This window comes from Dipodomys spectabilis, unplaced genomic scaffold (assembly GCF_019054845.1).
Source record: "Dipodomys spectabilis isolate Male_0828 unplaced genomic scaffold, ASM1905484v1 ptg000175l, whole genome shotgun sequence".
Taxonomy (NCBI): Eukaryota; Metazoa; Chordata; class Mammalia; order Rodentia; family Heteromyidae; genus Dipodomys; species Dipodomys spectabilis.
Genome location: NW_024870852.1, coordinates 10,512,857 through 10,538,199, shown reverse-complemented (window position 1 = coordinate 10,538,199; position 25,343 = coordinate 10,512,857). Strand labels below are relative to the sequence as shown.

General features: G+C 55.4%; 1 protein-coding gene across 1 annotated transcript in view; it reads left to right on the top strand.

Annotated features, from left to right (window-relative positions):
• The first annotated feature begins 9,798 nt into the window (after positions 1-9,798).
• The window catches only part of Nol4l (nucleolar protein 4 like), a 124,235-nt gene continuing 108,690 nt past the window's right edge, over positions 9,799-25,343 (top strand). Inside the window, exon 1 of the mRNA XM_042694704.1 lies at positions 9,799-10,119. Within this exon, the coding sequence (XP_042550638.1) occupies positions 9,799-10,119 (321 nt within the window). The remainder of the gene's footprint in view (positions 10,120-25,343) is intronic.

The window sequence follows — 25,343 nt, the reverse complement described above, 5'->3', positions numbered from 1 at the left end:
AGGGAAGAAGTCCCTCTAGGCCACCCCAAGGACAAACACTCTGTGAGATGCAGCTGCCCAGGGGCTAAGCAAGTGGCCAGCTCAGGCAGAACCCCACCCAAGGCCTCTTATCCACTTCTTTGGCTGGAGGCTGCCTTGTGCTTCCTAAATACACACACACACACACACACACACACACACACACACAATTAGAAAGGTCTATGAAAGTGATAGGAGACCCAGGCATCAGTGGCTCATGCCTGTAATCCCAGCTACTCAGGAGGCTGAGATCTGAGGATTGCGGTTTGAAGCCAGCCCCAGCAGGAAAGTCTGTGAGATTCTTTTTTTTTTTTTTGGGGTCCGGTTGTGGGGGCTGAACTCTGGGCCTGGGCTCTGTCCCTCAGCTCTTCAGCTCAAGGTTAGCGCTCTACCACTTGAGCCACAGTACCACTTCCGGCTTTTTTCTTTTTGCTTATGTGGTGCTGAGGAATCGAACCCAGGGCCTCAGGCATGCAAGGCAAGCGCTCTACCACTGAGCCACCTTCCCAGCCCAGTCTGTGAGATTCTTATCTCCAATTAATCACAGAAAAAGCTAGAAGCGGAGTTGTGGCTCAAGTGGTACAGGGCTAGTTTTGAGCAAAAATGAGCTCAGCGACAGCGTCCGGCCCAGATTTCAAGCCCCAGGATCGCAAAAAAAAAAAAAAAAAGAAAGAAAGAAAAAAAAGCCTCCTTTCAAACTAAGGAGACCACTCAATATCTGGGCCTATCAGGAGCCACTCTGTGCTAAGTGGACCTTGGAGGGAGGCCTAGCTGGGAACATACATATGTACATAGGCAGTCCTGAGTTGAAAAACTCAGAGTCTCGGGGCTGGGAAGATGGCTCAGTGGTAGAGTGCTTGCCTTGCATGCCTGAGACCCTGGGTTCGATTCCTCAGCACCACATAAAGAAAAAAGTCGGAAGTAGCGCTGTGGTTCAAGTGGTAGAGCATTGGCCTTGAGCTGAAGAGCTGAGGGACAGCGCCCAGGCCCAGAGTTCAGGCCCCACGACTGGACCCAAAAACAAAACAAAACAAAACAACTCAGAGTCCCAAGCTTGCTAGGCAGGTGCTCTACCACTTGAGCCACGCTCTAAGCCCTTTTTTGTTTAAGTAGTTTTCAGATAGGGTCTTGCATATTTGCCCAGGACTGTCCTTGGACCGTGATTCTCCTACCTCTGCCTCCTGTTGCTGGGATTATAGGTGTACACTCCCATACCTGGTTGGGACCTACCACTTAATCAATATCTCTTTCTGGTGACCAATATGTTCTCTCTCAAAGCATCTGAGTCCAGTGGGCTTATCAGTTCCTCAGATGGCCAAGGTCATTGCAAAACTGATGAATTTACTGAGGGCCTACTGTGTGCAGGGCCTTGTACTAAGCGCTTTGGTGTGGACTACCTCACCTGAACCCTGGCAAGTAATCCTACTTTACAGAAGAACACACCAAGACTCAAAGAGATTAAGTCACTCCACCAAGGTCACACAGCTGGGGGAGGGAAGGGGAACAGCTTTCCCCTTCATATTCTGCCCCCGTGGGAGATCTGAGTTAGCCAGGTGGCAGTGGGGAGACAGGACAAGGGAGCAGGAAGGAGCCTGGATGCCAGCTTTAAGTCTGTTAAATGGCAGGGTGAGTCAGGACCTCAGTTTTCCTATTCCTGAAATGGGAAATGAACTGGGCTTCCTTTGAGTTGTGAATGTGGTTAGGGATCCGATGTTACTGGCACATAGTAGGCCCTTACTATTTTGGCTCAAATTATACTCATCCTACTCTTTGTTTTGTTTTGTTTTGTTTTGGTCTGGTCATGGGGCCTGAACTCTGGGCCTGGGCACTGTCCCTCAGCTCTTCAGCTCAAGGCTAGCGCTCTACCACTTGAGCCACAGCGCCACTTCCAGCTTTTTGCTTATGTGGTGCTGAGGAATCAAACCCAGGGTCTCATGCATGCAAGGCAAGCGCTCTACCACTGAGCCACCTTCCCAGCCCTCATCCTACTCGTTAGGAGCACAGGCCAGGTCAGAACCACTCATGCTTTCCCCAGTTCCTAATCACCGGGCATGCAGTAGGGATTTGTGGGCACTGACAGGCCAGCTTTCCTGTGCCAGGCAGACCAAGCTCTGCCCCTCTGCCTGGCGAGGCTGGGCAGCCCTGAGGGCCTCTCTGCTCCCTAGGACTGACCCAGAGGCTCACCAGGTGCCTGCATCAGCATCAATAAATTACTGGCAGTTCAGGTGACGGGACAGATCCAGTGTCAGCTTCCTTCGTGTCCTGCAGGAAGGCTCAGGTCCTGGGGTCCCCTTCTCTAAGCCTCCTCATCCATCCAAGAGCTCAGAACCACAGAGCTGTCCTACTGTGTGCTAGGTCACAGCCTGGGCACTTTGCCCCACATTTGGCTGGCCTTACAGGGATTCCATTTTACAGATGAGAACACTGAGGCTGAAAGGGAAGGGAAGAGACTTGTGACTGACAAAACTCATAAAAAGAAAGGCAGGCGCTATCCTCTCCAATTCAGCAGAACCTTCCTACATCTCACTAGAGTTTATAGGTACAACACACACACATACACACACACACACACACAAAGCTCATTCATTAGTTTGTTGAGTGACCACATTGTGAACTCCACCATACACAGCAGCACTGGACAGGGCAATCTCCACCCACTGGAAATGCAAATCCCAGAAAAGAGACATGGGAGCCAGGAGTGAAGGAAACCCAGTATGTCACTGTGGAGGGAGCTAGCTACTACCCAGCTAGGAAGGAGGCCCAAGCAGGGCAGGGAGATGGAGTCTCTGGGGGGACTGGTTTCCAAATGGCAGTCTGGGAAGGCTCCTCTGGGCAAGTGTCATTTGGCAGAAATCCCTGAACAAGTTAGTTCTCATGTCGCTTTATGCTTTAGTTTCTGGAAAGGGGAGATGCTGGCCTTAAGATTTGGAGACATCTGCAAGAGGTGAGCAGAATATTTCCCACTCGGCTGTACCCCAACAAGCAATATGGTACAGGCTGCTCAAGATCTAACCTTCCTTTCTTATCCTCTTGCCCTGAAAGCCATCATATTGTCCAATGGACTGTCAGAGTGGGGCGTCCCACAAATGCCTGACAGAGCTCCCCTGTCCTGTGTTCTCAGGGTCACCCTGTGTGTTTTCATTCTCAATTGTGTGTGTGGGCACGCACATGTGCACACACGTCCCAGTACCAGGACTTAAATCAAGGACCTTGCATAGTCCCTTTGCTTTTTCACTTAGGACTGTAGCTCTGCCACTTGAGCCACACTTCCACTTCCAGCTTTTTGCTGGTTACTTGGAGATGAGTCTCATGGAGTTTTCTGCCTGGATTGGCTTCAACCTGCAATCCTCAGAGCTCAGACTCCTGAGTAGCTAGGCAGGATTACAGGAGTGAGCCACTAGTGCCTAGCTGATTTTTTAAAAGCCAGCTATGTGTCATGAAGGCTGGGACCATGACTACCCTCTGACCCCAAGCATGGCATGTGACTTCTGAAGATGCTGGAACAAATGTCTGAATGAATGGCTAACAGATGCAACAATCCCAGGACTAACATTTATTGAATGCTTATTCTTGCAACAGCCTTGTGCATTAGGGATCATTATCAATATCTCATTTTACTGATGCTGAAAACCAAGCTCTCAAGAAATAAAGGGACTTACATCACCCCATAGCAGAAACTGTTAGATGGGTCAAGTATACACTGGAGAAGGCAGAGTAGGGTGGTGGTACCTGCAAAGGACTTCAGTCAGACTCTTCCCTTCTGAAGAGCAGCCTGTTTGGTCATTTATTCACTTGTTCATTCATGTATTCATTCAATAATTATGTATTAAAACTCAGCCTCATGTGGAACACTTACTGATAGATCCAGAGTATGGGGCAGCCACATTTTCAATCATATGGTCAGCGCCAGAGCCAGAGCCCAGGGGTCTCTGAGTGACCAAAGGAAGTCCCCACCAATCCAAGGGGCAGGAAAGTCCCCAGACCAACCTAAGGCAGAAAGCCTTTCCCTTCCTCCCTCCCTCCCTCCCTCTTTCCCTTCTTCCCTCCCTTCCTCCCTCCCTCCCTCCCTTCCTTCCTTCCTCCCTCCTTCCCTCCCTTCCTTCCTTCCTTCTTTCCTTCCTTCGCTTCCTTTCTTTTTTCTTTCTTTCTCTTAGTTTGTTTTTGGTTGGTCATAGGTTTTGAACTCTGGGCCTGGGCATTGTCCCTGAGCTCAAAGCAAAAGCTCTGTTACTTGAGACACAGTGCTACTTCTGATTTTCTGGTGGTTAACTGGAGATAAAAGTCTCACAGATTTTCCTGCCCAGGCTGGCTTTGAACTGTGATCCTCAGACCTCAGCCTCCTGAGTAGCTAGGATTACAGGCATGAGCCACCAGTACCTGGCTTCTTTCTTTCTTGTGTGTGTGTGTGCTGATACTGGGGCTTGAACTCAGGGCCTAAGTGCTGTTCTTTACCTTTTTACTCAGGGCTGGTGCTTTACCATTTGAATCAAAGCTCCACTTTCAGCTTTTGTGTGTGTGTGTGCGTGTGTGCATGTGTGTATGCATGTGTGTGTATGTGTGTGTAATTGGAGATAAGAGTCTTAAAAACTTTCCAGCCTTGGCTAGCTTCGAACTTCAATACTCAGATTTCAGCATCCTACATAGCTAGAAATATAAACAAACATGAGCTACCAGCACCTGGCAGCCTTTCTTATTTTTAAAATATTTTTTTTCCAAAATGGAAACAAGAGGTTTTTTTCTTCATTGCTATTTTTGTTTTCTTTTCTTTTTGTCTTGTTTGTTTATCTGTCTTTGGGAGGGTAAGAGGGTAATGGAGGGACAAAGGGTGAACAAATGCAGCAGTAGTATTCACTAGACACTATGTTGAAAATGAACTGTATAGGTTGTGGGTGAGAATGGGAGGGAAAAAATTGGAGAAGAGCGAGGGAAGGGATGACATTGTCCAAAAAGAAATGCACTTCTTATCTGACTTATGTAACTGTAACCCCTCTGTACATCACCTTTTTAATAACAAAAAATTTAAGCTGGGTGCTGGTGGCTCACACCAGTAATTCTAGCTACTCAGGAGGCTGAGATCTGAGGATCATGGTTCAAAACCAGCCTGGGCAGGAAAGTCCAGGAGACTCTTATCTCCAATTAACCACTAAGAAAACTGGAAGTGGTGCTGTGGCTCAAACTAGTAGAGTGCTAGCCTTGAGTGAAAAAGCTCAGGTACAGTGCCCAGGCTCTGAATTCAAGCTTTACAAGTGACAAATAATTTTTTTTTTCTGATATTGGAGTTTGAACCCAAGGCTTTACCCACAGGAGGCCAGCCCTCTGCCATTTGAGTTTTGCCCCCTAGCTGTACAGGAAGGCTTTCCAGACAGAGCAGGCCTAGAGCTGATGCCTAACAGCTGGGCAAACAGAGGGTGGGTGGATAAATGCTTTGGATGGGGATGGCAAAGGGTTTGATGAAAGTGGTACTGGCCCTGGCATGGGAAACAAGCCTTTCCCAAGGCTCTACAGCTGCCTGCTCTTCCCTGCTCATGGAGGACAAGTCTGTGTGGGGACCTGAGTCACTCTGCCCTGTCTCCCAGGCCTGGAACTTCCCGTGGGCAGCTTGGGCCTCCTCACTGCTGAGGTGGAGGAGTTCTCACTCATCTGGAGCCAGGCAGAATTTAGCAAGTCAGATGATCAGAGCAGGTCCAGGTAAAACCAGGCATCAGCTCTGCCCTGTGTCCCTGAGCATCTTCCCTTCCACAGGACTCCGTTTACCCTCCTACTGAGCTCTGTGACCCTGTACACTGCTGGCAATGTTGGAAGTGGATGTGAACCCTAGAGGTTTGGATATCTGCACTAAGAGCTAAAAACAATCCAGAGCATCTTTTGGCCTTTGGTCTGTGGGCAACCTACTTTGTCCCCTTGGTCTGTGTGTGGGAGGAGAGGGAGAGAAAAGCAGTTTGGAGGACCATGACTTCCTGGCCCCCCTCAAATCGGGGCATGGTGTGTGTGTGGGGTGGGGGCAACTCACCCCCACCTCCCCTGTATGCCTTGGGGTAGAACACTTCCCACATGAACAGAATGGAGGTCCAAACCTCTTTGTCTGCAGCAATGGAGATAGGCTGCGAGAGGCCATTCTTACTTCCCGGCCCAGTCACTTCCACTCTGTCCTCAGCGCCTCTAGGGACCGAAAGCTGGGTGTGCCTAGCGTGGGGTGGGCCAACACAAGAGGAGAAAGCCAGGCCTCTGTCCTCAAGTCCTTTGACCACAGACCCCCGAACCTACACCCCTCATTTTCTTTTTGTGCCTCAGAATCTGTTCTATATAATGCTCACCAATGCCTTCTACAGCATTGTTCCCCCCCTGGTCTTTGACACTCCTGCCTTCCAATTCCCCGCCCCCCCCCCCCCCACCACCACTCACCTCATCCTTGATTCTGGAAAATGCTATCTCTTTCTCACCTCAGGCTCTTGCCCTTGCTGGCCCTCTACCTGGAATGCCCTTTGCTTAGTCCCTAGCATGGCCAGCTCCAGGCACTTGTCATTTAAGTCATTGCTTGTGTTGCCTTCTTTGAGGGGGCTTCCTTAACACCCCTCCCTCTCAAGAAAGTCTGCACCTTCTATGTACTAGTTGCTATTCTAAATCCCTATTCCCATCCTGGCCCTTTCTACAAACTGATGATTGACAGCTGCTTTGCTCAATGGCTATCTTCCTCTACCACTGGGGGAGCTCTGGGAGATCTAGGACCTTGGGGATCCCAGGATCCTATTCCCAACACTAGCTGCAGAATGACTACTCAACTAACCTTTGTTGAAGGAATGAAACACACACACACACACACACACACACACACAAGCAAAAAGCATCACCAATATTCATCTTTACTGAATATTTTGCAGCTCCTATGCCAGTTACTCTCACATACATGATCTTGAGTCACATCGTATGTTAGAGATGAAGTAGGGGTCTAGTGACCTGCCTGAGGTCACCTATCAAAAGGGTTCATTCATTTGGGAAGAAGCAAGTGGAATCTATAAGCAGGAAGGAGCTGTGGGAAGTAGTGGTAAGATTCAATTCCAAGTCTGTTTAACTCTACCTGAAGCCTGCGTCCTTCTCTCTATACACATGGTACCTTCTTCCATCCCAGAACGCAGCCCAAGATGGACTAGCAGGTGTATGGCTCCCAAAGGTAGGCAAAGAGTTGGGGAATGGAGATACTTTTGCCTAGTGGTTATTGAAGAGGTCTTGGAACTGAGCAAGAAGACCTGGGCTCACCTGGAGGCCCCATTATGGGGGCAACAGGGTACCCTTGATCAAAGTGATTATTAGCATTGCCAGGCTTGCACAACTTTGCTCTCAGGAAGGGATGGGCGGGGGGAGTAATTACATGGTGGGGGAGGAGGAGGGGAAGAACAGCATGGGCTTTCAAATCACACAGAAGCCTGTGTCCCAGGGGCAAATAGTCTGTGGATACTACCTTCCCACAGAGCCCCACTGGTCACATTTATTTATTTATTTATTTGTTTGTTTGTTTATTTATTTATTTTACAGAGTTTCACTATGTAGTCCAGGCTGGCCTTGACCTTAATCTATAGCTGAAGCTGGCCTTGAACTTCCAATCATCCTGACTCAGCCTCCCAAGTCCCTGGGATTTACAACTGTGTGCCGTCACTCCCAGTTCCCAGTGGTCACCTCTTTAAAGTAGGTGTGGCTGCATAGATCCAAAAAGAGCTCTTGGAAAGATAAAGAGGAAAAATGACTGTGGAGTTGTTGGTGTATATAAAGTAACATGGAAATGTAAATTATCTAAAAATAATCTCCCATGTGAAATGCAGAGAGAGGTTGGGACTTGGAAGACCTCTTAGGTTCTTCCAACATTTATTGGCACCTACTGTGTGCCAGGTGCTGAGATGGGGTCTGGCAATGCAGGGATGAGTCAGATTTGGCCTTGAGCATCTGGGGCTCCCTGTCTGTGGGGAGGGGGGAAAGGAAGCAAGCCAGGTACTGCAGTGTTGGGCTCTCTCCCAGCGGGGGTGTGATATGGTAGCAGGTGCCAGACAGAACTGAGCCAAAACCCACTCCTCAATTCCTATGACCTTGAGCAGGTCAGGCCACCTCTCCAAGCCCCTGGCCTCCATCTGTGAAACAGGGATATCCCTGTCCCCTGTGCCTCTCAGCACCGCCAGACATGGCACAGTAGGCTCAAAGACTTTGGGATGGGAAGCCAGTAGTTGCTAGGCAGAAAATGGTTCCGCACTGACCAAGTTCTGGGGGTCAGCTCTTATGCGGTGATTTGCCTGCAAGAGTGGTCTGGGGTCATAGGAACGAACCCCAGGAGATAGCAAAGAGAGAGAGAGCACAGCAGTTCTTCATGACCTGTTAAGATAAGAGGGCAGAAATCCTGGGGGAAATAGCTTGTGCCTTTATTTATGTTGCTACTTTCCTTCAGGGGAGGGGGCAGCGCTACCCAAGGTCAGATCTGCCAGGGTGAGAGGGGGATGTGCGGTCACCTAAGTTTATTCAGCAACAGATTCTAGGCCAAGGTGCACCCGGGAAGGCAGCTCGTCCCAGGATGCGTTTGTGGGTGTGTCAAGGTCTTCTGAAGCACAGCGGGGCTGGCGGAGCGAGGCTCCGGGAGGGCCGGAGTCCCGGAGTCGCTGCGGCCTGGGGCTGCCCCACGGCAAGGCGGCCCGCAGAGGCGAGGTCGGCCCAAACTTCGGGAAATTCAGGGTGAGGCCAAGGAGAGGAAGTTTGGGGGCCCCGAAAGGCGGCAGTTTGGGGCTCTCCAGGCTGGGTGTGTGTGTGGGGGGGGGAGACAGGACACCGCCCTTCCGACACCAGGCTGACGTGAAAGAGATCAGGGCAATTTCTGCCCCATATCGCCTGGGCTGGGCTAAATCAAACGGGGCGACCCGGGGAGGCCCGGACGCCGTCGTCCCCGCTTGGGTTGGTGTTTGCTCCCCCGCTGGGCAGCCAGTCCCAGCAGAGCGCGGCCTGCCAGGGTCCGGGCTGGGCCGGCCAGGGGGCCTCGGTCCCCGGGCAGCCACTGGGCTGCCTGCGGCTGCTTGCGGGTGCTGAGGCCCCCGCGCCCCCAGGGGCCGGGTCGGGCGGGGGCTGCGCCGGGCGCGCGGGCACAGGAGGGAGGGTGAGAGGGAGGGAGAGAGGGAAGGAGGGAGGGAGGAGGGGGGCGGGCGGCGGCGCAGGCTGCGCCGCTCTAACAGGTGGGATCCCGCGGCGTGGTGGAGGCGGGCGCGGGAGGAGGAGGAGGAGGAGGAAGAAGAGGAAGAGGAGGAGGAGGAGGAAGAGCAGCGGCAGCGGGAGCCCGAGCCCGAGCCCGAGCTGGAGCAGGATGAGCCGCGCAAGCTGACAGCCACCGCTACCGCCCGCGCCCAGGCTCGGTCTCGCTCCCCGTGCCCGGGGCCGCTCCCCGCCTCCCGCCTCCCTCGGCCGCCCGCGGGGCGGCCCGCCCCCTCTGCACCTCCGGGCCCGGAGCTGCCTCCATCGCTCCTGCATCCCGGCCGGGGGGAGGAGGAGGCGGAGCAGGAGGCGAGCCGGAGCCGCCGCCGCCAACGCCGCCGCCGCCGCCGCCGCCGCCGCCCGAGCAGGACAGAGCGCGCCGCAGCCCCGCGCGCCCGGCCGCCGCCCGCGCCCATCCGAGCCGCTGCGCCGGAGCCACCCCGCGGGACAGCCCCGGCCGCGGCGCGCCCCGGCTCAGCCCGGCCCGGCCCGGCCCAGCCCAGTCCCAGCACCGGGCGGCCCGGTGGCCGGCCCGCCCCCGAGGGCGCCGGGCGCGGCGGGAGGATGCCGAAGCCGACGCTGCTGCTGCGCGGGGGCTGGGAGCGCGAGCGCAGCCCCGGGGACTCGGAGCTGGGCCGCCAGTTCCGGGACTGGTGCCTGCGCACCTACGGCGACTCGGCCAAAACCAAGACGGTGACACGCAGCAAATACCAGCGGATCGCCGAGGTCCTGCAGGGCGGCGGCGGGACCGGCGCGGGCAGCGGCCCCGCGGCCGGCGAGAAAGGCAAGTTCCAGTTCTGGGTGCGCTCCAAGGGCTTCCGCCTGGGCAGCGGCCGGGAACCCAAGATGGGCCAAGTGGTGTATGTGCCGGTCAAGACGGGCTCGGTGAGTGCGCGCGCGGCGGCCACGGGCCGGTCCCGCGGCGGGGCTCGGGCGGGCGGGGGCGGGGGTGGGGATGTGTGTCCGAACGTGTGTCGTTGAGGTTGTCGGTGTGTCCCGCCTGCCCGAGGTGCACGCATCCCCTGGCTCCCCAGTCCGCCCGGGTTCGCCCGGGCAGAGCAACGGGTTTGGGGCTTCCCTGCCCCCCTCTGCGCCGCTGCCCGGGGCCGTGGCGGGGTCGGGCGGGCTGTCCCGGGCTGCTCACCCCAGCGTGTTTCGTCCTCCCGTCCCCTCCCCCCGCCAGCAGGCGGCTGCTGCGAAGCCCGAGCCACCCCCCCCCCCCCCCGCCCCGGGGCTGCCTGTCCCGGGCGCCTCGCGCTCCCGCCCCCGGCCGGCTGGGCGGTGTGTGTGCGGGTGTGTGTGTGTGTGTGTGTGTGCGCGCGCGTGTGTGTGTGCAGGGTGGTGCCGCGGGGGTGGGGAGCCAGGGGCAGCCACGGGACCGGGAGTCCGCGCGGCCTCCCAGCGCCTGGGGAGGGGGCCAGCCGGGGCACTGCCGCCCCGACCCCACCCGGCGCTAGCCCGGGGAGGGGCGGCCGGAGCCGCAGCCTGGCGCAGGAGCGGCCTCCCGCGGGTGGGTGGGGCGCCCCCTCCGCCCCCCTCCCCGGCCCGCGTTCCCCCCTCCTTGGGACGGGGGCGGCCTGACCTATCCATCCTCTCCCCTCCCCCGTCCCCGGGGCCGGCCCGGTCCGGGCGGGGACGCTCGGGGGAGGGGGCGGGGAGCCGCAGCCGGCGAGAGGGAGGGAGGCCGGCGGCCGGGCGGGGGCGTCCCCTCCGGCCCGGGGCGCCCTGGAGAGGGCGTGCGGCGCGGGCCCCGCGGCTCCCCGCCGGGACCTTATTGTTCTGCAGAGGGTGGGGGCTGGAGGGGGGCGGCCGCTCCCGGGGCGCTGCTGAGCTTTGAACTTTCCATCGCGGAGACCCTCTCCAGTGCGTCCCACCCCCGGTCCGGCCCGGCCTGGGTGCCCTCCCTTCCCGCCCCCGGTGCCCCCCAATCCCTCCCTGGCCTCGCCCGGCCGGAGCGCGAGAGCCGGGCCGCCCCGCGCCGGCCTCCCTCCTCCTTCACCCCCCCCCTCCCCTCCGCTCCTCCCCCGTCCGGCCCGCCCGCCCCGCGCTCAGCCCCGTCCCCGGCCGGAGCGGGCTCTTCACACACAATTGATTCGGTCGTTACGAAAAGTGCACTTGTCCCCTCCCCCTCCCCGCCGGCGGCCGCCCGGGCCCGGCCCGCGGGGTGAGGGGGCCGCCAGGGAGGGGGGCGGGAGCTGGGGAGCAGATCCGGAGGCGCCTCCCCCCCGCGCCCGGGGGACGGGGCTGCAGGCCGCGGGGAGCGGGGCGCCGCGAGCGCGGAGGGCGGGCGGGCGGGCGGGCGGGCGGCCCATCTGCGAGGAGCGCCGATAACCGCGCCGCGGCCGCCAGCCGCCCATCTGCGCCGCGGCCGCCTCCGGCCCGCCGGCCAGGGAACAGGGGCAGGGCCGAGGGACGCGCCTGCCCGGCCCGGTTCCCGGAGCGGGAGGAACCGTGGGGTGCGCCCCCCTGGCGCGAGCCAGAGACCCTTGGTCTCCTCCAAACCCAGGGGGTCTGGGTCATTGTCCCCCCTCCTGAGTCCAAGACCCTCCCTTTAGCCAAATCACTGCCCACTCGGGGAGTAGGAGACATGGCCTCAGCCTAGGTTAGCCCTCCCCACCCTAGTAGTTTGGTACCCGAGCCTCGCTTTTCTCCATCTTGGACCAGAGCTCCGCCTGAAGATGGCTTTTCCCAGTCACTGACCCACCAAATGGTTGGCTGGGGCTGTGCCCCCCACCCTGGATCAGTGCCCTCTGCCCACAGGGCTTCCCAGGTCAGTACCCTGCCCCACCCCTCTTTCTGGTCATCTCTCGTGGGCACCTGAGAATCACAATCGAGCCTCTTTCCTAGTCTGAGGCAGGAGCCCCTAAACCACGCACCACTGGAGTTGGAGGTGACACCCCCACCTGGCAGCTGTCTTACTGGCTCTCTGTGAGCCCTCTCCAAGGTGGTGGGCATGGTGAGGCAGGCAATCCGTCTATCCCCTGTTCACGTAACTGTCAAAACCGAGAAATGCTCCCACCCAGGCCACTGGGTGCTAGGCCTCCTTAGACCCACCCTGTCCACCTCTAGAGCAGGGACTGCACAGGCCTCCAACCCTGCCTCTCACACCAATAATAAACCTCCTCAAGGGCCCACCAGTCTGGGAGGCAGAGAATGGGGACCCCGGCTTCCCAGTCCAGGCTGCCAGGAAGACAGCAAATACAACAGACATGCCCTCCTGTGACAGTCCTCCCCTCCAGCTCCCACGCCAGCCTGCCTGGCCTGCCAGTCCCCAGAGAGCCCGTTAGTTACCTGCCACTCTCCCAGCTAGCAGGAGCCAGCCACAGGAGATGCCCTGAGTGCTGCCACCCCCATTGCCAAGTGCCTTCCTGGGTTCCATTATCATTTTTATATTCCCATTTTCCTTTTCACTGGTCTAAGAGGAAGAAATCTTGCAGGGAATTCTGGGGCAGCCATGGCAGGGACTGAATGGGACCTTCTTTGAAAGGTGCAAAAGACATCCCCTGCCTTCACTGACCATACCCCCCCCCCCCCCCACACACACACACTAAAGTTGTCACTGCCTCTAGGGCTATTTGGGAGAGATCTTGTAATTTTGTCTTGGGTGGGTTTTTGTGAAGGTCATTGAGTCATAAACATTTGTCCAATGCATTTATTTGCAACCTGCAAGCCTCAAGATGAGCCCTGGACACGTGGGGTGGGTGGGGCCCAGCACTTGGTCCTAGGGCACTGAGCTGGTACGAGAAGTAAGCATGGCTGAGGATGTGGTAAAGCTTCTGGAGGCTTCCAGAGAAGGCAAGCAGGCAGAAATGTCAAGGAAGAGGGGCCTGAGAGTTGGGTCACCCAGCAGCAGCAGCAAGAGCCGTGTATGGCCTTAGTCCCAAGGGTAAGGCCATAGTGTGTCATCTCTCTTCCTTGTTGCTCTCTGGCGGCCCCTGCCCTGGGCCCCCTTTCCTCCTCCCCTTCCCCCCCCCCCCCAGCCATATGCAGTGCTGTGGTCGGGGGCCCTTCCCTAGTCCTGGCCGGCTGCGGGTCGATGATCTGACACCACTTGTCCTGTCCCATCTGGCCCTGAGCTTTTCTGGGTGTGTGTGACAAAGGCTTAATCTGTCCGGACGGGCCAGGGTGGAGAGGAGGGTGAAGGGAATTACACTGTGCAGGGCCCTCCTGCAGCTGGGGCCCACGTGGGGGTGGGGCTGGACGTGGAGGGAAGCTTGGGCTGGGGGTGCAGTTGGGCTTTGGTTTTGCAGGTTGTCACAGGAAGTAGAAGGTGCAGGCCCAAGGCCCAGTGGGGAGGGCGGAGTCCTCCACCCAGGCTCATGGGGATAAGATCTTTTTAGGACAAGAGCCAGCCGCATTTCTGGCTGGGCAAAGCCTTGGTTAGGATTTATTATTTCTTGTATTTGACCTGCTCCAGCCACTGTGGGCTGCCATTCAGGGGGAAATGAGCCCCTTAGAAGAGAGGGCCCTCCTTACCCCTCCCTGCCCCTCACCCAATTCGCTTCTAAGTCATAAGCAAATCCAACCTTCTTGAGGCACCCTGCTCTCAGATGGGATCATTCCTGGGGTCTATGAAGGTGATAGGTTTCCAGTGGAAGAGAAAGCTTGGTCTGCAATCAATTTCTAGGACCAGAGAACCCCAAAGCTTTTTGGAGAAAGATGGACACAGCCCAGTGGAGTCATCTTCCAGAGGGGAAAAGGGAGGCCTGCAGGGAGGGGCAGCATCTACTGGTGGAGAGCTAGCCCTGGAACACAGGCCCGTCCAACCCCTCACATGCCAGGAATCCCACCATGAGAGTCCCATTCCTCATGGGACCTTCTGTGATTACCAAACTCCACTGTCAACACCAGGCTCCCAGAGCTGGACCCCAGGTGTTCCACTGGCCAAATTGACTAATGGTGGTCTTTTCCCAGTTTGCGGACAGCGTTCATTTAGTGGAAAGCGTTTTTCACAGTCCTAAGTCTTTCTCCCTAGAGCTTTTGTGTAAAGCTTTGGCACCTGCGGCCGCTGGTCTGGGCGGGAAAGGGCCTCTGACTTAGCACAGTGTGTGATATGTGCCTTGACCTTCTGTTGAACGCCTCAGTACTTCCTGGTTTTCTTCAAATGATCGAAACAGTATCAACTCAGTTTCTGAGTTACTTACCCTATGCCTACCTCTGTGCTGGGCTACTGCTATGCCTCTGCCTGTGGAATTCTCCTAGTAGCCCACAGGCCAGTGTTCTGTGATTATTGCCACCAATTCCCCTATGCCACTCCAATGACAGGGGCAGGCCCTGAGTGGGTGCTGCCTTGTACACATGTCCCTCTGACCCTGAGGTGTCTTACAACCTGATCCAATTTGAAAGTCTAGGTCCTTTGTGACAAGATTTCAGTCCATTACACTTCAATCTGAATTAGTTTAGAAGAACCTCTATGGTCAAGATGTCTGTGATCATAGGCCAGTGCCTGGGGCTATGTAAGATGTCTGGGGCTTTCCTGGAGCTCCGTAGGATGGGTATGGGGTGGAGAAGAAGGAGGCCTCTGTTGTCCTGAGTCCCAGGGGAGTTTGGGGAGAAGGTTGACAGCATGTCTCACATAGGCTCCATTTAGAATTCTCTTGAATGGTAAAAGGAGGACTTTGTTGTTGTTGTTATTGTTAATTAATCACCTATAATTTGGGTGATATGAATCTGGGGACTCTGAGCTGCATTTTGGAGCCTGGGTAATGGACAGTCACACTGTATCTTCCTAGGACCTCTGCTTTGGCTCCAGGGTCATTCTGCTGGGGCGTGGGGACAGCATGCACTCTTCTTCCTTGGCTAAGATCTGGCATGAGTGTCCTCTCTGTTACGGCCCTGCCGGCTGCTTTTCTGTCCCTGAGTGGCTAGAAGGCCAGGAGGCCCATCTGGGATCCCGGGAGTAGGAGGAGGGTGGGTGTCTGTGTCTGAGGCTGTCCATGACAAAGGTTGAATGCCTCTGGCAAACCTAGCCTACTCCAAGCCAGCTCTTACCTTAAGGCTGTGAGTTGATTGAGGGTTGTGCTCAGTGGTGTGTGCCCACGGGGCAGACCATGTGTGTGCCTGGGGTGTGCATGCACACACGGGCTGCTGGGTAGGTGTGGGTGTGAGTGAGAGCCTGTCTGTCTGTATGCATGCTGGGAGTGCTAGCTAGTGTGAATGTGTCCCAGGGCAAGGTGTGTATGCGTACACAGGCGGAGGGGGCCCAGTGTGCTATGAGTGTGTGGTTGGAAGCGTCTGTGTCGGCAGATGTGGGAGCACCTGGGGGTGGTGTTGGCAGACCACGGGTGTGACTATTCAGGCACATGTGTGCAAGGCTCTGATTGAAAGCTCTGGCTGGCAGTGCGGTACTGATGGTGTGTCCTTTGTCACAGCCAGGTTAGCTCAAGTGGCTGCCATGGCCCTGACCACCCCTGGGATTTCAGGGACTGGAGGAGGCCAAGTACACACCAGGAAGGGGGTAGAAGAGGTAGAGCCATGTTTCCATGATGGTGACCCCCATCCCCCAGTGTATGACCACTGCTGTAGATGTACCACAAAGCCCAAAGCCACGCATGGGCAGAGGATGGAGTGGGAGGAGGGGGATGTACTTCTGGAGGTGGGGGAGGGGCTCTGAACTTGAGGTGAAGGGCCAGGACCTCTGAAATCCCAGCTCCATCCCTTCCTTGCAGCTTGAAGGGAGGTGGGGAGCAGCCCCTGGAGTCTTAGCTTCCTCATCTGGAAAACAGGCTCCAAAGCGCCACATCCTGGCAAACTGGAGAAGGGTGTGCTGTCGTTTGATGATGATGGTGAAGCTACATGCTTCTGTTAAGCCATGTCTGACCCGTAAACCCCAAAGCAGGCAAAGGAACAGAAGGAAGCTGCCTGCAGCCTGGCAAGGCCCGTCGCATATTAGAACAAGGACTCTTAATTCTGACCCAGAGGGGAGATGAAGAGGCTAGGCTTTCAAGTTACAAGGCCCTGATTCTGTCCTTGTTCTCCATTTGGCCTTAATTTTCTCATCAGTAAAATGGACAGACAAATCCTATCTCCTCATTGGTAGTTAATGTGTGAGAGTTAACGTTTGAAGCATGCAGAGTCCCCTAAATGCAACAAATTTTAGGAGATGTTAGCTGCTCTGGGATCTTGTGCAGCCTCTGTTTTCTCATCCCAGAAGTGGGGATGATGATAAATGATGTGGAAAATGTTAAATGGAAGTGTAGAGATGAAGCATAGAGCCAAGTTTCTGGTTCAGAGCAGGCAGCAGCTGTGCTCAGTTCCCTGGTGATTGTGTCCAAGTCATTTCTGGTCTCCAGTGCCATTTGGGCCTGGGAAGCTTGATGGACCCAGTAGGTGCTTGGGTCTGAATCTCTGCCTGGTGCTTAGAAGGGAGCTGGGAGCAGGTCTGAGCCCTTGAGTAGGTGAAGTCCCTCACATATGTCCCCTGCCCCCCTGGCAGAGACTCTGAGTTCTGGACCATGGAAGAACAAAGAATGTAGTCCCTCCATTGAAAGTCTGATCAGGGCTCCCAGTTATTCAAGTCACACCCATGTCCAGTTTTATTTCATTTCTTCAGCCCTGGTCTCTGCCAGAGCGATGAGAACCTGTCCCAGAGTAGCCAGGGAATGTCTCCAAGTCCCATAAGGAGCAAGAGGCCAGGCTGAGGTTACAGGGCTGCTTGACCACAGCCCTGAGCAGTTGCAGGCACCTGGGAAGGATGACAGCAGGAATGCCTCGCTCTCGTGCCCACCCAATCTCAGTCTCACAGAGTCCTATCCACAAGGGGGGCCCTCCTACAGCTTTCCAGAGCTCCAGAGAGGTTGGGGGAAGCAGATGTCCTTTCTTCCCCATCCCCACTCCTCTCATTTCAGCCATGGCTGTGGGTCTGGCCTGGGCTGTGTTGGGGTGGGGGAGGGAGAAGAGCAGTGGGGATATGTCCCTCTCATAACCCACAGTCTTCTTGGCCACCTTGGGACATGACGCTCCTCCACTGCAGATAGGGAAACTGAGGCAGAGTAGAAACACTTACTAAAGGTGAATGGCAGCTGAAGCTTGGTGCAGAATCAAGGCAGGCCACTCATTCATTCCCTTCCTCACTTTCTCACTTTCTCTTGCTCCTGCCCTGCTCCTTCTCCTGCTACCTCCCTCTGAGCCATATCTGGAGGCACTTGCCCTTTTATCTCTTCTTCCTCATACCTAGCCCATTTACAAGTCCTGTGGATGCTCCCTTCAGAGTACAGCTGGCACCCTACCACTGCTCCTTGCCGCTGCCTCTAGACCAGCTAGGAGGGGCAGAAATCTCCGTACTGTGCTGCTAGGTCCACTCTGCCCCAGAGTTCCTTGTTTGTCCAAACAGCCAGAGGAGACTGCAGAAGCAAACAGATTCCCCCAACTTTTTCTGCTAAAAATGCTCTAAGATATTATTAGTCTCCAAGCCAGAGCCTTCCCTGAGGCTGATAAAGCCCTGCACAACCTGGATCTGCTGCCCTTCACACCTTCTACTCTCCCTCACTCATTTGGCCATGCCCACCTTGGCCTCTTTGCCATTCTCCAAACACAGTCTTGCTCCAGGGCCCTTGTACTGTCTTTTCCCCCAGCCTGACAGCTTTCTCCTCAGTTCTCTGCAAGGACAGCTCCTTTTCCTTCAAGAGTTTGCTCAAGTATCACCTCCTCAGAGAGGCCTCCCAGATCACCACTCAGGTCCATCTTGATCCCTTAGATTCTCTCTCCCTCTTTCTTCTTAATTTTTCATCTCTCTTTCTACTTAATCAGCTCTTACTTTACCAGTTCTGTGTTTAGGCTCTGTCTACCTCAAGTCCGTAAGATCCAACAGGGCAGATGAGCTCCTACTCCTAAAGGTAGGTGCCTTAAAGCCAGAGACTGAGAACTGGCTCTGTTGTCCATTTAGGAGGCCCAGGCCCAAGCCCTCTTTCTGAGAGGGTCTGGAAAGTCTTTGGCAGACTGACATTTGAATTGAACTGTGAGTTCAGAAGCATCTTTCTGTGAGAACAGCCCACAGGGACCTGACACTCATCCCAGGGTGGGACTGGTTGTGGCGGGGTAGGTGTGACCTGTTAGGATATAGCTGCTTTCCTGTTGGGCACATGTGGGGAGGTGGGGGGGGGGTAGGGGTGGGGTGGTGAGTGAGTGAGTAGGGATGGGTAGCCTGAGAGCTGTTGTAGCATCCTGAGGGGACAGTATCCTCGCTGGGCTCAGATGGAGGAGAAGGAACGGGAAAGTCACTTGAAGTATGTGTGTGAGGGGTTGGGGGTAAGGTTGGATGAGGTTCTAGAAGGAACTGTGTAGTTCTATGACCAAAGGAGGATGGGCTTTGGGGAGTGGAAAGGAAGGGCCTCCTTACCGGGCAAGAGGTGGAACAGCTGGGTTTGAGTGACCTGCAGGCCCCAGGCATCAAGGCTGGAAGGAGGGGAGTTTAGGAAACCAGGTGATTCTTGCCTGATAGACCTGGGACAAAGCTGGAGTGGTGGGGGGAAAGCGGAGTTCCATGGGCCTAACCCATGGGGTCTTCAGGGCCACAGTGGTGCTGGTTAGAGACCAAGAAGCAGATCTGGAGATTCAGACCTCCATGGGCCAGCTTGGGAGCCACCACATGTAAAGAGCCCCCATCCAGCCTGGAACTTCCGTGGGGCTGGGACCATGAGAGCCTCCTGGGAAGTCTGCTTGAGTGGATGACTCATCCCTTTCCGGGCATCCCAGGCTGAGGAGCCCTCAAGGAGACAGGGGCCCTTCCTGCTGCGGGCCAAGCCTGACTGGATGTCACGGTGGGAGACAAACGCCCCAGTCTTGTCTCAGGACGTCCTATGGGAGTGTCACCAAGAGCCCACAGCTTCCACTGCGGGTCCTCAGGCACCCGCAGACGCTGTTGTGACCCCATTCTACAGGTTCACAAACCAAGGCACAGCCTTTGCTGGCACGCAGCCAGGTAACCACTCAGAGCTTCAGTTTCTTCATCTGAAACAGTCTGATGACTGTCCTTCCCCTCTGGGGTTGAGGAGAAGTGTAAAGAAGACAGCTGTGAAAATGCTTAGTGGGGTTGACAGTCTCACGGGGAGATGGAAAGGGACTTGTCTGGGCGCTGAGTTCTTGACCAGGCCGAGCAGCCGAAGGGATGACCAGAGGGCAACTTGGCCACGGACAAACCTGACTTCAGAACTGCCTGGTTACAGGCAGGTGACTTGCCTGCTCTCATCCCCTGGCACCTTGAGTGTCTATGGTAATAAAGCTTGTGCCCCATGGGAGAGTAGGGAAGATAGCATGAAATCAAGTCTGCCAGGCAGGCCACTCCACCTTGGGGTGCCTCCAAGACCCCTCTTCCTACTGCAAAGATCCCAAAGCCAGGTAGCTGTCAGCCTCTATGAGGCCCTTGTGGTGTGGCATGAAGGTATGGGCCAGGAGCAGCTCAGAGCTCAGGCTTGGCAGCTCCACAGGGATCGACTCTCCCTCCAGGGCTCTGAAGTAGAGCAGCAGCAGGCTGAGCAGCGACAAGTCTATGTGGAGTTGGCCTTACACATAGTAGGCAAGCTAGATCACTGAGCCACACCCCCCCCCCCCCCCCCCCCCCGGCCTTCATGTTGAACTTGAGGCCGCTGCAGGTAGGCACAGCATGGGGGCAGGGAGGGATGAGTCCAGGCTCTGCCATTTACTGCCTTATAACCCTTCCTGAATCTTAGTTTCCTCATCTATAAAATGGGAAGGTGATGCTGCAGAGCTGATCCATCCCTTGGACAATGTGGTCTACAGTTTAGAAGCATCTATGCCAAGGACTGGGCAGAGGCAAGCCCTTAAGAAGGAGCTGCAGACAGGACTCTTACTCTGATTGAGTAGTTACCTGAGAAGCTGGGGGCTGCTGACTGAGGGAGCTTTGGGATCAGAGTGGGGCTCCAGGCTCAGGATTGTATCCTGCCACTCACGGATGGGAATGAAGTTGGGAAAGTTGCTCATCTGAGCCACAGTCACCTCTTCTATAAATTGGGCTGGCGGTGTCACCTGTCTCATGGGGCTGACTGTGCAGAGATGAAGAGAGGCTCAGGGGTTGAGAGCTGTCTCCTGTCCTGTCCACTGTGGGTGGCTGGTGCACCCGGTCTGGGGACAGGGGACACAAGCAGAGTTGCCAGAGGACAATGGATGGAGGTGGAAGAGAGTTCCTAGAAGGAGGGGTCAGTGTCCTCTTTCAGGGTGGAGGAGCCCTCCACCCCACTTCAGGGCTCGAGGAGGGAGTTATGAGCCAGAGGAGGTAGAAGGAGGAGGGGCTGGCTCCTGGTGGTGTGGTATGGTGGAAGCTGGCCCCTGGAACAGTGGGCTTCCTGAGTCCAGGCTGCCCTTTGGGACTAAGAGCAGATGAGCTCTTGGGGGTGTTCCTGCACCCTGGGTTCAAGTCCTGACTCTCGAACCAGATGTGTAGTTTTACACATATCTTCACTTCATTGAGCTTCCATTTCCACATCTGTGAAATGGGAAGAGAGACACCAGTGAAAATTGTAGTGGGGAATCATTTGGGGTGCATACAGCACTCAGCAAGTGCCTGCCACAGAGTGGGAAGTGACAGTGCTCCAGCCTCGGTTTGCTGAGTGCTTATGAAGTGCTGAGTACCTTATATGCCTGACTCCACCTGGTTGTCCAGAGTGGCTCCCAGGATCCCAAGGCTCAGAGAAGTCAAGACTCACACCTGAGGCTGCACAGCTGGCAGGAGGCAAAGCAGCTCCCTGAACCACCCATCTTTTGAGCAACTTGGCTTAGCTGAGGGGGTATGGGTAGTATGGCAGTGCCTGCCTGTGGCATTAGAGACTTGGGATGGTAGCTTTTGCTAGGATAGGCAGGGTGGTGCTCATTTGGACATGCTGATTAGGCACAAACAGGGTGTACCAATGGGGTTAAGGAACTCTGCAGTTTAGAAGGACAGGGAGTGGCTTGGAGCTCCAAGCCAATCAGCTGCTCCATTCCTGGGAGCCAGGACCCCAGCATCAGCTCCTCTGGGTGGCCTCTGCTCTGAGCTAGCGGTCCTAAAGGGAGAGGCGCTGACCCACGTCCAGGCTACACCGAGAGAAAGCCATGCCAGAGTGTGATTTGGGCAGTGCTGGGCTCAGGGCAGCAGGGAGATTAAAACCAACAGCAGGAAGGTCTTCAAGGGGGTGAGACGCGACTAGCCCTTTGCTCCCTTACCACCTGGCTTCCCCAATCTCTCTGTGTCCTGCTGACCCACCGGACTCTGAAACCAGGCTGCCTCAGTTTTGCACCCTAAATCTGTCATCTATGTGCTGTGTAACACAGGCATTCTGCTTAACTTCTCTGTGCCAAATTCTACATTAGCAAAATGGGGACAGTTATGTAGGAGCTGCTTCATTGGAGAGCATTATGGGAATAGAGGGCTTCGAAAGCCCAAAGAATGCAGGGCATGTGGCCGAGGGCTGGCAGGTGATACCGCTGCCACCCCTGCTGTTGCTATGATTTCCATGCACGTGCAGCTAGGCCATGCACGTGGGTCAAAACACCCAGCATCCCTTGCAGATCCCAAAGCTCAATTTTCATGGTTTCTGCCCATTTGGGAATGAGGCAGAGAGGAGAGGTCAGCCTGGGGTCAGTGCCGTGGCTGCAGACTTTGAGCCACATCTGGCATGGGAAGGGTCTCCTGGACTCGATCCCCTATCTCTATATTGCTCCTCTGCCAAAGGGGCCCTGTCCCTTAGTTGGGGACAGGAGTGGAGGAAGATGTAGGAAAGAGTCCTTGGCCAGACCCCAGAAGATGAGGCCCAAGGCTTTCCTCCACCCTGGGCTCAGCTGTGCTGCTGTGGAAAAGTTCCCCAGCTCCTAGCCAGGGCTCTTCACAGGAAGGTAGTCCCAGGCTGCTGTGGGGACCAGGCGGTACCCCTGGTGTTGTGGAGAGCTGGTGTGTCTCCTCTGGGACCTGCCAGCAGCAGGGCCCTGCCCCTGAGCTGGGACTCACGATGTCACTAGTAAGATAATAGTTTAGGAGGTAATCAGTGTAGCTGAGAAGAACCCAGGCCTGGCTTCAAATCTGGCCACGCTGCTTGGTAGCTGGGTGACTGTGGGAAATAAATGAACCTCTCTGGGCCTCAGCTTTCTCCTCTGTAAGCCAACCATAGCAATAGAACCTGCTCTGCATGGTGGTTGGATGGCTGCAGGTAAGGGCCTTAGTCAAGGTTCTGCATTTGACAGCAGTTCTAGTTATTCTAAGGAATTCAGATTAATATGAGAAACCTCCAGCAAGCAGAACAGGGATACTTGAGTAGCCCTGTATACACCTGTAATCCCAGCTTCAGGAGGCTGTGGCCAGAAGGACTATGAAAGTTCAAGACCAACCTGGGATACATAATGAGATCCTACCTTTTTTAAAAAAAAGCCAAATGTACAAAACAAACAAACAAAAACAATACAGGGCCGCAGGCAATCTGGTCCTTTCATTCACTGGTTGGCTCAGCAGACTGACAGGTGCCTGCTGTGTACCAGACCTGCTCATTCATTCTGCAGAGATTTGCTGAGACCTCCTGGGGGCTAGCAGCTGTGCTGGGGCTGACCCAGAGGTGGGCACAGGACACACCTGCCCTCTGCCCTCTCAGAGACTGGAGTACCAGGTGCCCTTGGCTAGAGGCCAGGGATCGCCTAGGGATTGTCCATCCGGTCAGCCCAGGCTGCCAGCCCTGTCCTGGTGGTGCCAGGCATGCTGAGCTCCCCAGGGGTCACTTTGCCCAGAGTCTCTAGGACTAGTAGAGGCTAGAGTATGGGTTATGCAGGGCCCTTCCCAACCCCCCACATGAGTTCTTGTCACCTCCTCCCCCGCCAGGGCACTCACTGTCCTGCCTCTCACTTCCTCCCTCTTCACACGGTGCCGAAGTGTGGTTGAACATGTAGACATGGCTGCTTTGTACCCTCTGTGGCTCCCCATCGCTATCCAAGCAAAAGCTGTTTGGCTCACAAGGCCCAGACCTGGCCCCCCCTTTACAAAGCCCATGGTCCCAGGCTCCCGGTGCTTCAGCTATGCCCACCCCAAACACTGGGTGATGTTGAAATGTCAACTCCTGGAAGAAGACTTCCCTGTTACTCAAGCCTCTCTCTCTAACTTTTGAGACCTTAGTAATTTGAGGGACATGGTATTTGTTTATTTTTGCAGTGCTGGAGGTGAAGCCTAGGACCTCATACATGCTAGGTAAGCACCGTACCCCTGAGCCATGTCCCACCCTTAGATGCTGGACTCGTGTTCCTCTTTGCTTCTGTGAGCCAGTGCCCAGTGCTTGGTGCGGGGTAGGCATGCAGTACACATTGCTAAGATGAATGACTTGAGCCTTTCATCTTATTGTGCCTGTTTCCTCCTCTGCAATATGGAGGAGTGGAGCTGTTGTGGGGCCAACATGAGAGCGGCATTGGGCCTAGGGCCCCAACTGCAAATGGCCTGCATTCCCACACAGGGCTGTCTGACTGGACCAGCCACAGGCTCTTCTAGGCCCAGGACTGAGGCAATCTGCAGGTTGGCAATAGCTCATGGAGAGCCCCAAACCCCATTGGAGGCACTGGGGCTCACTCTCAGACACAATGGGAAGCCCGGGTGAGGCAGGGTTGCAGGCTGAGGGAATAAGACCGAAGGGGGAGCCCCAGAGATGGGCGGTGCAATCCAGAACTCAAGCAGTGGGAACCATCAGGTGTCAGGGAAACATGAGAAATATGGAAAGAGAGGTGGGCAGGGCAGAGAGTGGAGTCTGAGACCGGGGAGTCTCTCAGCTTTAGGGGGGCATGTCCCAATTGGGAGTGGATCTATAGAAATAAGGGAAAAGCTAGAGCCGAAGGAGTGAATTGAAGCCCCCTGGCTCCTCCTTCTCACACTTTTGCTCTCTATAACTTCTCTTTATTCACTCATGTATTAGCAACTTGGAGGGGCCTCCTGGGGTGCCATGGTAGGTACAAGTGTGACTCCTGCCCTGGTACTGTTCAGAACCCATTGTGAGGGACAGATGCTGTATGGTTATGGTGGTTGATGTGGTGATGGTACTGATGGCAGTGCTGGTGATAGTGGTGATGATGATGGTGATGGTGGTGATTGGTAGTGATGATAGAGGTGGTGGTAGTGATGATGGTGGCCGTGTTACAATGGTGATGGGGCGATTGTGATTGAGTGGTAGTGATAGTGATGATGGTGGTAATGTTGATGGTGGTGGTGGAGATGGTGGGGTAATGGTAATGGGGTGGTGATGGTAGTGTGATAATGTGATGGTGCTAATAGAGATGATGGTAGTGTGTTGGCTCACATGTAATGAATATTCAGTGAGACTCATCTGTTCAAAGTGCTTCCTGTGTGTTTGCACATTGGGTTCCAGCGGCAACCCTGCAAGGCACTAACATCTTATGCAACTTGCCCAAGGCCACTGTGAGAAAGAGTGGTACCCGGATGTGATCTCAGGCAGGCTACCCCCAGCTACTCCTGGCTATGGCCACCTGCCACTTCAGCCCGCAGCTCTTTCCTTCGGTCACAGCTAGATCCCTTCCTTTTCTCCTGGGCCAAACACAGGGCCCTGAGCTGCAGAAAGCACATGGGGGCAGACTTGCTTGAGCAGAATTTGACAAGCTTGGGCAGATGGCGCCTCGGTTCATGTGCTCCCCGTCCCTCATTCCTGAGGGGAGAATGGTCCTCTGTGGAAGCCACAGGAAAGCAAAGAGGCTGCCACCTTTGCCATGGCAGCTGGCATTTCTAGGGGGAATCATCCCATTCCACAGATCAAGAAGCAGAACAAGCAAGGAGATTCTGCTCTCAGCCTGGCCTCTGAGAGTTGAGACTGACATGGCCGGCAAGGGCTAAGGTCTCTGTATAGACACACTGGACACTCACTTGCTGCTTTCCTTGCCCAGGCCCCAGGGAAGATAATAACTCTATACATCACAGGAAAGGACCCAGGATCCGAGCCCCTAGTTCTGGCAAACCCAAGCATTGAAGAGAGGGGACAGAACCAGGCTGAGGGCAGAAGGCCAGGGCACTAATGCTGCATCTCTGCTTCTTGTGTAGACCAGGGCCCAGCACATCCCTCCTTAGTTTTAGTCACTTGTTCAAACATTTGCTGAGCATTTGTCTGCTCTGTGTTAGACCCTGTGCTCTAGAGGCTCAAAGGAAA